General features: G+C 46.2%; 1 protein-coding gene and 1 long non-coding RNA gene across 7 annotated transcripts in view; one reads left to right on the top strand and one right to left on the bottom strand.

Moving 5' to 3' along the window:
* Positions 1 to 2265, bottom strand: part of LOC116996091 — a 252018-nt gene extending 249753 nt beyond the window's left edge. For 2 of the 6 annotated variants that reach the window (XR_004417862.2, XR_004417871.1), the window contains exon 1: positions 1955 to 2261. This is a non-coding gene — a long non-coding RNA (uncharacterized LOC116996091). Of the gene's footprint in view, positions 1 to 1954 lie in introns of all 6 variants that reach the window. The other 4 variants (XR_004417868.1, XR_004417863.1, XR_004417864.1 and 1 more) reach the window with 3 other exon arrangements.
* Positions 2266 to 3534: 1269 nt separating this feature from the next.
* The window catches only part of STMN2 (stathmin 2), a 39977-nt gene continuing 30347 nt past the window's right edge, over positions 3535 to 13164 (top strand). Inside the window, exon 1 of the mRNA XM_033061745.1 lies at positions 3535 to 3787. Within this exon, the coding sequence (XP_032917636.1) occupies positions 3769 to 3787 (19 nt within the window). The 5' untranslated portion in view covers positions 3535 to 3768. The remainder of the gene's footprint in view (positions 3788 to 13164) is intronic.

Raw genomic sequence — 13164 nt, forward strand, 5'->3', positions numbered from 1 at the left:
TCTCCCAAAAATTCAGTAGGAAAAAAGCTGACTTTTCAGGTTATTTAAGAAAACTAAACAAAGTACCAAAGCCTCCCAGCCCATGCAGTGGAAACACACAGCACAGGCAGAGAAAAAGAGATTCATGACCTATTCCCATCTCTGTGATTCACATTTTAGTGCCAATGCAGTCATTTACTTAGCAGCAATTGTCTTCAAAGTGCTGCGCAAACATTTTTCTTTCCAGTACCACCTCTCCTTCTCCCTTATCTGCAACGTGGTAAAAAGTAAAATCTTTCTTAACAAATGGAGAAAAGAACAAATGGGGAAAATAAACAAAAGGTTTTCAGCAATCTGGCCATGGCCAGAGAAATGTCCAACAAAAATGGGATGAAAGCCACAGTCATGCCTCGCTGTCATTTAGAAGCAATTCAGGGGTGTTTTGCTCATTAGCACGTCCTTACAGCCCCACAGCCACAGACCTGGAGATAGCCTGGCCTGCACATGCATTTTAATGTCAACCAAGAAAAGGCCCGGACTGAAAGAAAACAAGTCCTAGCCTTGCTAGGCCATGCTGGAGCTTAATTCATGCTCCTGCAAAATTTGTGTGAAACACAGCATCAAAAGCGGCAGTCAGGGGAACAGAAATTATCTATGAGGTGTCTTGCAACTGCTCCTGTACACGCCGAGATTTGACATGACAGTGATTGCCGAGCAATTTCTTGCACGGCTTTCTCGGCACTCCCCGCCCCAGGAGCCCAGGAACTGCTTCCTGGGGGAGACCCGAACTGTCATCGTCGTCCCCCAGGGCTGACACCGCGCCGGCTCCCTCGGGAAGGGCTGCGGGAGCGCCGGCCCCGGCCCGGGACACGCGGGCACCGGGCAGAGGCGGCGAGCGGAGGGGGAAGCGCTGCGGCCACTGCGGCGGCTGCAGGGAAGGGGGAAGCGAGATCCTCCCGCAAGGGCGGGGGAACCTTCCCACCCTGCCCTGCCGCTGCCTCAGCTCGGAGAGCAGGAAAATCAACGAAAGGGAAGAGACAGACGCCGGGGCGGGTTCGCTGCCTACTGGGCGTGCCGGGCGGGGGATGGGGAGCCGAGCACAGATGCTCTGTGTCAGCGCACCCCAGTGTCACTTCCCTCCCCGGGCAGCTGAGCCCCGCCGAGCCAAGCCCAGCCGAGCGCAGGTGCCGCCCCATGCCGGGAAGGCACCAGGGCGACGGGGCCGGGCGGGGCCGGCAGCGAGACCCGCCCCGCTCCGCAGGACCGAGCTCAGCCGCACCCACCCTGCCTGCCCCCTCCTCGTCCGCCCCCGCCCGACCCCACCCTGCCTGCCCGACCCATCCCGCCCCCGCCCGACCCCACCCTGCCTGCCCGACCCGACCCCATTCCATCCCTCCCAGCCTGCCTCCCGCCCCTGTCCGACCCCACCCTGCCTGCCCGACCCGACCCCATTCCATCCCTCCCAGCCTGCCTCCCGCCCCTGTCCGACCCCACCCTGCCTGCCCAACCCCGTCCCATCCCTCCCAGCCTGCTTCCCGCCCCTGTCCGACTCCACCCTGCCTGCCCAACCCCATCCCTCCCAGCCTGCCTCCCGCCCTTGTCCGACCTCACCCTGCCTGCCCGACCTCATCCCGCCCCCGCCGGACCCCACCCTGCCTGCCCGATCCCCTCCCATCCCGCCCCTGTCCGACCCCACCCTGCCTGCCCGGCTCCATCCCATCCCGCCCGGCCCCACCCTGCCTGCCCGGCCCCATCCCATCCCGCCCGGCCCCACCCTGCCTGCCCGGCCCATCCCGCCCGCCCCGCTGGGTGCCGCGGCCCCGAGCTCCGCCGCTCCTGCAGCACCACGGAGAGCGCCGGGCAGCTCGGCCCGCCCGCCCGGGAGGCACCGCCCGTGCCCGGGCAGCGGGGTCTGGGCGCGTCCCGCGGCTGGGCGAGGCTGCCCTTGTGTGCGCAGCACTGCGCCGCTGCTCACCATTTCCTGTCGGGAATGAGCTCCTCTCACTACAGACATCCAGTCGCAATCCTGCCTCCTGCTCACCAACGCCCCTACGCAGCCCAGAACCGAAGGCCCGGGAGTGAAAGACCCCAGACAGCCACCGGTCCACCGGCGGTCCCGGGGCCGCCTTCCTGCTTTCCCCGCGGGCAAATGTTCTCATCCCCTCTGCCTGCACCTCGGCAGGGAGCCATCACGGCCTCTGCCCCCCTCAGCTCACATGCTGGTGTCTGTGCACGGGGGTATTTCTCACCCCAGACTCACTTCTAGACTTTACTATGCTCATTTAAAGAAAAAAACCTAGTTTAGTTTTGAGTGTCGTCATTAGTGTCTCAAAAGAGAAAGCTAGCTTTATGATCGTGCTCCGGGTGATGCTTCACTCAAAGATGCTCTTCACTGACTTGGAGGAAGCTTGAGAAGCATATAATGATGGGTTACCTGTTCTAGGGAAGCACACACCGAGAGCATCACAGTTAGCAATGGTACACAGTGTGGGCCGTGCAGCTGCAAGCAGCCCCACACAAGGAGGAACAATGGTGCCAATGCTACTTTTCCCACCCACCTATACACACACCATGAAACACATCTACAAGTTGTGTCCTCCAAATTGCAAGCTGAAATTTTGCCCTGTGCCCTGTCTGTCTGGAAACAGTGTGGGAGTCTGGTATCCCTGAAAGTTCTTAACAGGAAGGCTGGTTATCCCCCGGGAGAGGCAAATGAGCTCCAGCTAGACAGTGAGATGAGAAAGTAAAGGTGGAGCATCCTTCTCTTCGTGCCAAGGTCTTGGATACTGGCTCCTCTAGGCCAGCAACTGTTTCCAGGCCTATGAGGTGTACAAGCAGGTCCCATCACTGCCATGTTTCTAGAAAAGTTTCAATTAACCTCCACCACATTTCTTATGTCATTGGCTTTCCTCTTGCCAGGGATAGAGAATTCTTAAAACTAGCATAGGGAATTCTTAGAACGTGTCCATCCCCTTTCATGAAATAACCATGTCAGATCTCATCCTTTATCAAGGGAACTAAGCTCACATCTTCCCAACGATTCTTGCCATAATCCATCAGTAGTTACTGACTTCTGTCCACATTTATCTTGTTCTGGGGTTTCCAGAACCCTTTGAGAGTGTAAGCAAGTCCAGCTGCCATTTCCCAAGGTTAAGAAAAGTTTGACATGACCAAGGTTAAGTCTGGGGACAGTAAAACAGGTAGTAAAATGCAGAAACATTCAGTATACAACAATTGTGTAGGATATCTGTGTACCCCTGCAGGAGGCAAAAATAATCTGAGCAGCTGTTTTACTGAAATGGTCTAGGAAATCCCTTGCAATGGTCCCTCTTCTTGTTGTATCTTTGGAATGAAATATGTTTAAGTGAATTTGTGCATGTTTTACAGGTAGCAACAGCAGAGCCTTCAACACCAATAGGCTTTTTTCATGTAAGACATAAAACATTTGACATGGAATGTACTATTAACGCCAGACCGAGGGGGGAGAAGCATCCAAGGACTGATTTCCATTTCAAACTGCATTCTGGCACTTTGTACTCCAGCACCATTGGTGGATCAATATTTAATGCCCGGAGATTCTGGCTCTGCAGGAGTCATGTCAGGGGACCTCTCGAGCCAATCTGCTTGGGTAGAGGAGTGATAATTATTCATGGGCTCCTGCCTCTTGCTCCTTCTCTTGCACAGCCCCACTCTGCTGACTCAGTGCCTTATTCAGTCTTCTCTCCCTCTCTCCACTGCTGTAGCTGGACCCTTTTGCCTTCAGCGCCACTGAGAGCTGCACATCCCAGCATGGCTAAAACAGCAATGGGTAAGAAAACGCCTCTCTTTTCCTTCAGTACTACGGCCACTGTCTCCTAGGTCTGCTACCTACACTGGGTGTTCTCGCTGCCCCAAAAGTTTAGGGGGAAAAAAATATCAAGAGAACACTGAATATATTTTTTAATTTCATTGATCAGAGAAGAAAAAGGAGGGTGGGTGGGACCTGGGGCTGTTTTAGTATCCTAACCAGAGATCGGATTAATTATGTACTGATGGGTGAGGTCGGCACATGAGCACAGCGTAATTTTGAAATGGTTTTCTTTATTTTAAAGATATTTTTACACATATACACATATATATATTATATATAGATAGATAGATATTATATATATATACATATAGACATTATATATGTATATGTGCGCGTGTGTGTATGTATGCATATATATATATAAAAAGAAAGAAAGAAAATAAAAACAAAAACGAACGGCAAAGTTATCCTTGTTGTCAGTGTGCCTCCGCCCGTCCCCGCCGGCCGGAGTCAGCGCTCCTCGCTGCCTCTGAAACCGCGCGGGGAGAAGAAAAGAGGCACGGGGGAGAGGCACTGCGCCCGAACGGGCTCGGCGCGGGTCGGGGGCTGCGGGCGGGGCCGGGCCGGGCCGGGCCGGCGGGGCCCGCGGTGCGGGGCGGGGGGCGCTGCGGCGGGGCGGACCCTGCCAGGCGCGCACTGCGGCCGGCCGCGCCCAGCCCGGCCCAGCCCAGCGCAGCCCAGCCCAGCCCAGCCCAGCCCGGCACGGCACGGCACGGCGCGGGGCTGCGGGAGGGGGCGAGAAGGAGAAGAAGCCGGCGCTCGGCGGTGCCCGCACCTGCAGTGTGCCGGGGGGGCGGCTGAAGTAGGTCACTGCATCACAGAGAGCGGGTGTGCGCTAGCAGTGCCCGCCCTGCTCGCTGTCCCGGGGGGCAGCTGCCGGGGCTGTTGTTCCCTCGCGTTTTCCAGCGGCACGGAGAGCATCCCCCTCCCCCGCAGGAGCCGCGCCCTGCCGCGCCCCCGCCGCCCGCAGCCCTCCCCGCCGGCCCGGAGCGGCCCCGCCGCCCCCCGCCACCCCGGGGGCTCCTCCGCGCCCGCAGCGTCCCTGCGCTCCTGCTGGTCCTGGCAGGAGCCAAGGGCGGTAGCCCTGCACTGGCCCCTTTGTTCGAGGGAGGCTGCTGGGTAGGGTGGGCGAAAAAATCCCGGTGAGGGTGTGGAAGACGGAGAGGGAGAGCAGTCTGCTAAAAGCAGATCCTAACGCTCCTTAGGATTGTTTTTTGTTGGTTTGAGGCTTTTTGGGGTTTTTTTAAAAGAGGAATGAAGCCGGACCTGCATTTGACGCATTCAAATTCAAGTTTTCACAATCATTCACCATTAATGTCGTGCACACGCAAATCCCACAAAATAAGGATGAAGTGCTCCCAACACAATTAGTGTCCCTCCCCAAAAAGCAAATTCTGTTCAAATTTCCATTTGTGCAGATTCTTGTTGCCTCTCTTCATCGCATTGCACGAAGTTACACCAAACCCTCCTGGCACGGGCTGAAATCGCTGCATTACACCAAGGCATTTATCTGAATGCTGATGTTCCGCTCCCAAGGAACAATTGGTGAGGATTGAAAGCATTCTAACCCGGCTGTGGCACCCTTGGGAACAAGGCATGAGACAGCTGTAGATGCAAATAGAGGAGGGAAGCGAGGCTGTGGGAGCCCGGCCAGCCCTGCAGTGCCGAGCACGCCGTCCCCTCCCCACTGCAGCAATCCTGTAATCAGTATTGATAATTTGTAGTCGGTCGGGGACTTAGCGCTGCAGGAGGCCTGCTAGGAATTCTGTCACAAGGGAAGGAAGAGCTCCTCAGCCTGGTGTTAATGATCTCGCAGCACACCAATATGAGGATTTCTGCGGCAAGAGTGATGCCAGGAATCATTAGGTTTACCCAGAGACAGAGGGACTGTGTGGCGCCAGTTTGTCTGTTAATCCTGGTTAACGAACCACCTACACCAGCAATAAAAAGCCATGCAGCCACCTAGCCCCGGTTTCCAAAAATACTAATTGCAGCAACATTCAATTAGAAAATTAAAGTTACTTTAACAAAAGCATCTTCCATCTGTAAACTCACAAAGCTTAAAGGATTCTTCTCACCATTTCTTTAAACTATATTCTTCCTTGTAGTTATAAATAGACAAAATTTGTATCTAGACGGCCCATTAGAATAAACATTTCAATAGTTACAATAAAGCAACAAATTTTATTTTCATGTGGAAAAAATAGATGCATTCTCAGTAATGCACATTTCCAGTTAGGGCTAAATGAGCTACTTTTGTTCTGTATTCAAACTTTACCCAGCAGAACACTGAAAGAACTACAGAGTGCCTGATTTTTTTCCCCTGTTGAGCACCAGATTTTGCAAAGGTCGTACTACCACTGGAGCCAGCAAAACATTTCTAATCAGCTTAACCCAGCCCACTATTATGTTCCTGGCCCAGGTCCAGCAGTGCACTTAATCAGGTGTCTGAGCATGTGAATGGTCCTACTGGCTTTTGACAGAACTCTTCAAATAACTCAGGTTAGGCAGATGCTAATAACCTTGAACAAACCTGTGTTTATATTCTACCATAGAAAGCAAAATTAAGCCTAATTTTCTATTAGGCTGTGTAAAATAAAAGATTTTCAGGGAAAGCTCCTTTATCTTACATAGGAATTTCAACAGCTGCGAGAAACTTCTGGAGATCATTATGCTCTGAATGCCTGCAAAATTGTTCTCTCTGTTTAGTTTACATAGTATATGAATGATGCATCTTTGCACAAGCATCTTTGTTTGGGTTTTTTTTTTTTTAAGTGTGTCTTTTTTTCAAATTCCTTGTAACACGACTACAGAAATTTTAGAGGCATTTAAATTTCATCTTCCCCCTGACACCATCTTCCACATGAAATGTGTATTGGATCGAGGGACTCCTTCATGCCTTAAGCTCCCAAGCCAGCAGGACATTTGTTACATACATCAGGGCCTTTGCAGGTAGGGTCACTACAGACCAACCAGAACACATACCTGGTAAATTTACTTAGTGCCAGGTACATACATAGATGGCAGTGTGAAGGTGAAGCAATCTGAGGTGCCACTGGAACTAAAAAAGTGTTTGAAGCCATTATTTAATTGTTTCATAGTGGTGTTTTATTTAATGCATATTTATTATTCGAGCATTTTCAGACAACCATCATACAGAAAATCTGTCCCGATTGTGGCTCTGATTTATTTTATGGGAAGTTGTTAAACAAAAATACATGGGGTATGAGCTAATAGTGTGTTACAGAAGTGTTTTAATGTCAGCTCCTTTTGAGATAGTCAGGAACACCATAAGGTTGTAAATGGATGGGATTATGAGGATACAGGAATTCAGGCAGCCCCATACTCCCTCTTTCACATACTTGAGTAAGACTGATTAAACCATTGTAGAAGAGCTTCAGAGTTGCTCTTCTACTTTGTCATTGACACTTGGTTATGAGCTCACACCTCAATACTTAGCTTGATGGATGCAAGACCACTGTTGTTGGTTTTTCTACTAACTGAATACTTAATGTTGTTTTATCTGCTATGCAACATACATATGAAGTCATAGTAACTGTATGGTTGTTGAGTTTAACTGGCTCCATTTTTTAAATAAGTAGCCTTTTTTTAGTGCAAAGAGGTAAGAATTCTGCCTCTGATCTGCCACTACACTTGAACAATAGCCTGATTGTCAACAATTGCACATGAGTAGTCATCTGAATATCAGTGGCAGTGACAAGCTTAAGTTAAGCAACATATGGCAAAGTGCCAGGCTGAATTTGGACTGAACACGCTTCTTTCCATATTATTCAGTTTTTAGCTGAAGGTTTTAACCTTCTCCTTTTAAAAATAAATGAGTGCACGTCAGCTCTGAATTATTTCCAACTGTAAGAAAATTACATGTCGGTAAATATGAAATTACTTTAAGAGAAGAATGAACATAGACAAGAATCAGAAAGTTATTTATTGTATCATAATGTTGGCAGAAATGTGATTTGACTGAGATATCACTACTCCAAATTTTTTTAAGAACTAGGAGAAGAAATCACAGAATGTACTGAGTTGAAAGAGACCCATCAGGGTCACTGAGTGACCTGGCCCTGCACAGAACCATCCCCAAGAGTCACACCTTGTGCCTGACAGCACTGTCCAAACATTTCTTGAACTCTGTCAAGCCTGGTGCTGTGACCACTTCCCTGGGGAGCCTGTTCCAGTGCCCAACCACCCTCTGGGTGGAAAAACCTTCTCCTTATATCATTTTGATGTGATAAGGGAACTGAAGTGATAACATTTCAGTTAGGTTTTTTTTTCTAGGAACTTTTATTATTAAGCTAATATAAAAATGTTGGTAAGTAAAATTCACTAAAGAATTGAGGTTAACACCTATTCACATTCTTTTCTTGGTTTTTAAAGACTAGGTTACTCTTCCTGCTATTGAGAATTAAGGCAGGAATAATTTCAAAACCAGTCCATATGGCTAAGGATTTATATTGCCTCATAGCAGTTCTTTATTTGGCCTGTGAGGTGTACAGGCAGGAGGGATGGAACGTCATCTATTCCATTTTCTTATGGAAGATATCCCATAACACACTGAGGAAATAAAAATAAAATCCAGCAGCTTGAATGCTTCCAAAATGTTCTCTCACCTCCACCTCCATTACCATCACCTCTTTGTCCCAATGTAAGCTCCAGTCAGACTAAAAACTTCCCTGTTTAATGACACATTCCTGTAATTCATGCACATAGATTTTGTGAATTTGAGTTTTCTCTAATTTATTATTTAAGACTGGACCTTTTTTTTTTACTATTTTTATTGGTATTTGTCCTACAACAGTACATTTTTCTAGATCACATTTTGCACACCTATATTTTATTATATATACTGTATAATCTATGGTTAGGTTTATCTCAGGTGACATTTATATTAATTTCTTTAGAAAAGAATTTTCCATTTTCAAATTAATAGCATTAATTTGGAAAAAAAAAATTACAAAAGAGAGCACTACATCTAGCAATATATTTAGATAGTGTTTTAGCTTTCAAAGACTATACAGTATTAACTAATTAATTCTCCTAATTGCTTGCAGTGAGAAGTCAGCATTATTTTATAATCTAAAACACAGAGAGCAGAAGGTTCCCATGACAGATCAGCCTGGGCAATACTTGACTTGTACAGCATTTTGATATAGGTCTAATTTAACTGTAGGTCTAATTTAACTACCTTATTAGTTCACAGACAAAAGAAACAGAGACGCTGAGCACTCCTGAAAACCAACAAGCCTTATAAATCCTAAAGTGGCATCCAAAAATGGTGTCACATCACATAATTTTTATAGTTGGAAAATTGACTCACTAAAAACTTCGCTCAAGCTGGTGCAGCAAAAAAAGCTGAACATAAGGGACTGAGGGTGGCATCTGGCCCTGTGACCAGTGGGCAGCATCACCACTGGAAGTGAATCCTCCAGCAAGCCTTCTCACAGGCTGGAGAGAGGGAGTGTAAATTTGCCTTTCATCTTAGATTATCAGGCTTCAAACCCCTTTATCCTGGCACTCTCAGTAGCTCTCTCAAGAGGATGAGCAACTGGTACATCATGAAGCAGCAGTGCTTGCTTACTCTGTAGTAACTACCTTCAAAATATCCACTGTCAGTTCTCCATACAAGTCACCTTTGTAAACAAAAACTATTGCCATCCTTAGGTGGCTTGTAGGAAACATGTCTTCTTCAGTGTTTTTCCATAAAATGGATGATAGATGAACCAACTTTGCAAATGAGCCTTGCCTCACTGGCGCCAATGGAGTACAGCCACTGGCTTCACACAATCATCTGGTCCTTAGCCTATGGGGACACAGAAACTGAGACACAGAAAGTGACAGCTGATTTGGAGGAATGGCTGCTAATCACAATTCTTTCCAGGCTACACATAATCCTCACACTATTGTATGGATGCAGTCTGAGGTGTTGTTGGTTTTCAATCAGTTTAAAAGCACTGATGATCCCACTCCAGAGGGTGGGTCCCCATGGGGAGTCTCAGCCAGCACTTCCACCAGGGACAGGTGTCTCAATCCTGCATGGTGCTGGGTACCCATGACTGCACTGCAGACAGTACCTATTCCTCTAGTTGCTCAGCACTTTTCAAAAATGGAAAATAATTGCTTTGGAGACCTCAATCCACATGGACCTGCATCCTGAATTAAAAAAAAATATGAACTGATGCAGAAATGCTGGCTCCTGGGAGCTAAATACTTATGACATCATGTGTCTGACAAATACCAGCATACAAAGCTGATCTGAAATGATTTCATTTTCTCTGCCACTTATGATTTTCTTTTTCCTGTCTGCTAATACATAATTTAACCAATGAAGTGAATTTAAGCCATTTCTGCCAGGATATGCAGGTAAACTGTTGCACAGCATCTGCACAAAATATTAGGCTTTGCTGAATATACTCAGAAATGTTATTTTTCTACATTATAGCTTCAAATCCAAGCAGTTATAAATAAATTATGATTTATGCATTCATTCAAATACACAAAACCTGACACTGTTGTAGCAGTTATTGTGTGGAGAAGTTTCGATCCTTCACAGACACAATCACAAAACAGGATTATTAGGAGTTTTTCACCAACTTTGCCCCAGGCAGGTAGTTTAGTTTAGAGAGGTGACTGAGGATAGGGTTAGTGGTGAGATACAGGCACGGCTGAGCCTTTACAGCACACAGGAGAGCTCAGCACCTCTGGCTATGGTCAAGGTCTGCCCAGAGTGAATGCACTCATAATTCAGTGACCCAGAGGAAAATGCAGGAGGGGATGGTGAGAACTTCAGCTGTCCTTTGGACACTTCCCACACAGCCTTAGAGAAGCCCTGGCTCAGTCTCTTGCATGGTGGTGTGTGGAGAAAAAGATGTGGCAATGGGCTCCTGCCCCTGAGCAGCTGGTGGTTGGCCTCCAGGTGTGGCGCTGGGATGTGGTGGCTCTTGTCCCTGTGTGTCCTCCCTCCCCACCCAACACCAGAGCCACCAAGCTGGGTCTTCTTTTCACTCCCCCATGGGAAGAACATCATGCTAGATAGAGGACAAGAGAGCACACAGGAGGGACGATGACCTATACGTAGGAGCTGGGGATCCCAGGAGCATCACTAGATTTTGCATGATATGGCAAAATAGAATCAGTCGTGGAAGCAGAAAATGGAACCTGAGTTCCTTTGGGTGACAGTTGGGACACTTTGGCTTGAATGGAAATTTTGAGAGTTTGATCCCAGCTCTGGTGTTTCCCATCAAAGGTGTCACTGTAGGCAGTTGCTCCAATTCCACAAGCAGGAATAAGACAGCCAGCAGCATTCCTCTTCAGCTTCATTTTAAAAGAAAATTGTGGCTTGCTCCTCTGTTTATGAAGAACCCTGTGCTACCTGTGTGTGCCACATGCTCCCAGGAAACAGGCTGCACATATTTATTCAGAGGACTGGCTGTGAGCTGGAAGAACACACAATTCCCAGTGTTAGTGGCTTAAACTAAGTCTGATATCATTTCAAGTCTGAGCTATCCTTGCATGTCCAAAGTTTATCACCCTACAATGCACAGCAATTTAAAGAGCACAAATTGTGTTTTTCTGTATTCTCATGGTCTCTCCCCATCTGTGTAGGAATTTCTAGGATCCAGATTTTCAATTTAGAAACCTGAGTTTTCTTAAACATCATTTCAGGCACCTAGCTCCTTTGTTGGATTTGTAGGTTAATCATTTTATGACCTGACTTTCTCCTCTTTAAGGGGATAATCTTGGGTACTTACCTCAGAGCTGGGACGTGAGGTTATGCTCCATACTGCATGGAAATGTGTAACCATGCTCTGATGTTATAGAAGTTGCCAAAATCCATACTGATCAGATTAAGAAACAGAGCAACTTATCTGCTAAAGCTGTATTAGCATTATGTGCTATTAAGGTACGGTTTTGTAATCCTTAGGGAATTTCTTAGGTAAAGAAAAAATAATGATGTGTGTATTTTATGCTACTGAAGGCATAGAGTTCTAAAAATTGAGAATTTACCCTAAGCTAAGGTACACTGTACCTGAAGGGAGATGAAGTATCTTTTAATGCTTAAGGTTTTTGCATTTAAATATATTCACTAGTCACTAAGTGGCTATAACTTTTGATCTTGATGCTATTTTTGATGCTTTCAAAATTGCTGAAAACACAAATTGTTCTTTTGTACTAATATTCCTCATATATACATGTCCTCTGGTTTCAGTTTGGGTGACTCTGGATGTCATTTCATTGGCAGAGCTCCCTGAAGTGACTAATATCATCACGGTTATTATTTTTTCTTTTTCAAAAGACTGTAGAGACCACAACCATGTCAAAGATGCACAAAAATTTTTTTAGCAACGTTGCTATATAGAAGTGTAGCAAAAATTACCTTTTTTGGTTTATTAGTATTTTTGTACTGAAAATCCTCCAGTTACCTAAATGGAGCTGTAAGAAATGTTTCATGTACCCAGGAAATCTTAAAAAAAATGCATTAATCAATATCTATAATCATTCAAAGACATTTTTGGAAGTGGAAGTCACTTCTGTAACCCATTTTATTAGTCTATTAGCTATTTTGATATATTTGTTTCTCACTTTATTCATGTGAAAATAAAGGGTAGCTGATATCACTCAAGTCATGTTTATATCACTTGAATATACCTTCTTTGTCTCCAGGTGCTGGTGTTTATTAAGTAGATGTAATATTAAAAGCTATTTCTAAGATGATATCTTTTCTGTGTGCTCAGATACTTTTTGATGCTGTTGAGACTGCAGTTAGGGGGCTTTCAATATAATGTGTTTGTCAACAAACCACTTGTTCTCAAAGCAAATGACTTCTTGCTGGGAAATGATGTTTTAAGTCTAAATATCATCATTTTCCAAGTAAAATATCAAGAATGACTTCTTGAGAAAAGGTATTTATTTTAAGCTGCATTGACAATTCAAGTTACTCCATTTTAAAGTGCATTCACTTTTTTTTTGCAGTGAAACATTATGAGAAATATCTTACTTAGAAAATCAGACTGCACTTTGATTAAAAGTGTGAAGTAGTCATCTTGTTGTGAGAGGCCTGAAAAACCAGAATAAATATGACAGAGGTACTTTGAAGTCCTCTGCAAAATTGTAATTACCAGTTTGCATAGTTTGCCAGTGCTGTTCTAGAGGTCTCATCCCTGCTGGCACCCTGGTTTCTGCACAAAGATGTGAACAGGTCTGTCAAGGGTAAAAATTGCAATTAGAACAAATACTGAACACATGCAGCAAAATAAAGAAATTTAGAGAAGCAAACAGGTAATCTACAATATGAAGGCTGCAAAATTATATTTAGTACA

The sequence above is a fragment of the Catharus ustulatus genome, chromosome 1 (assembly GCF_009819885.2).
Source record: "Catharus ustulatus isolate bCatUst1 chromosome 1, bCatUst1.pri.v2, whole genome shotgun sequence".
Lineage (NCBI taxonomy): Eukaryota > Metazoa > Chordata > Aves > Passeriformes > Turdidae > Catharus > Catharus ustulatus.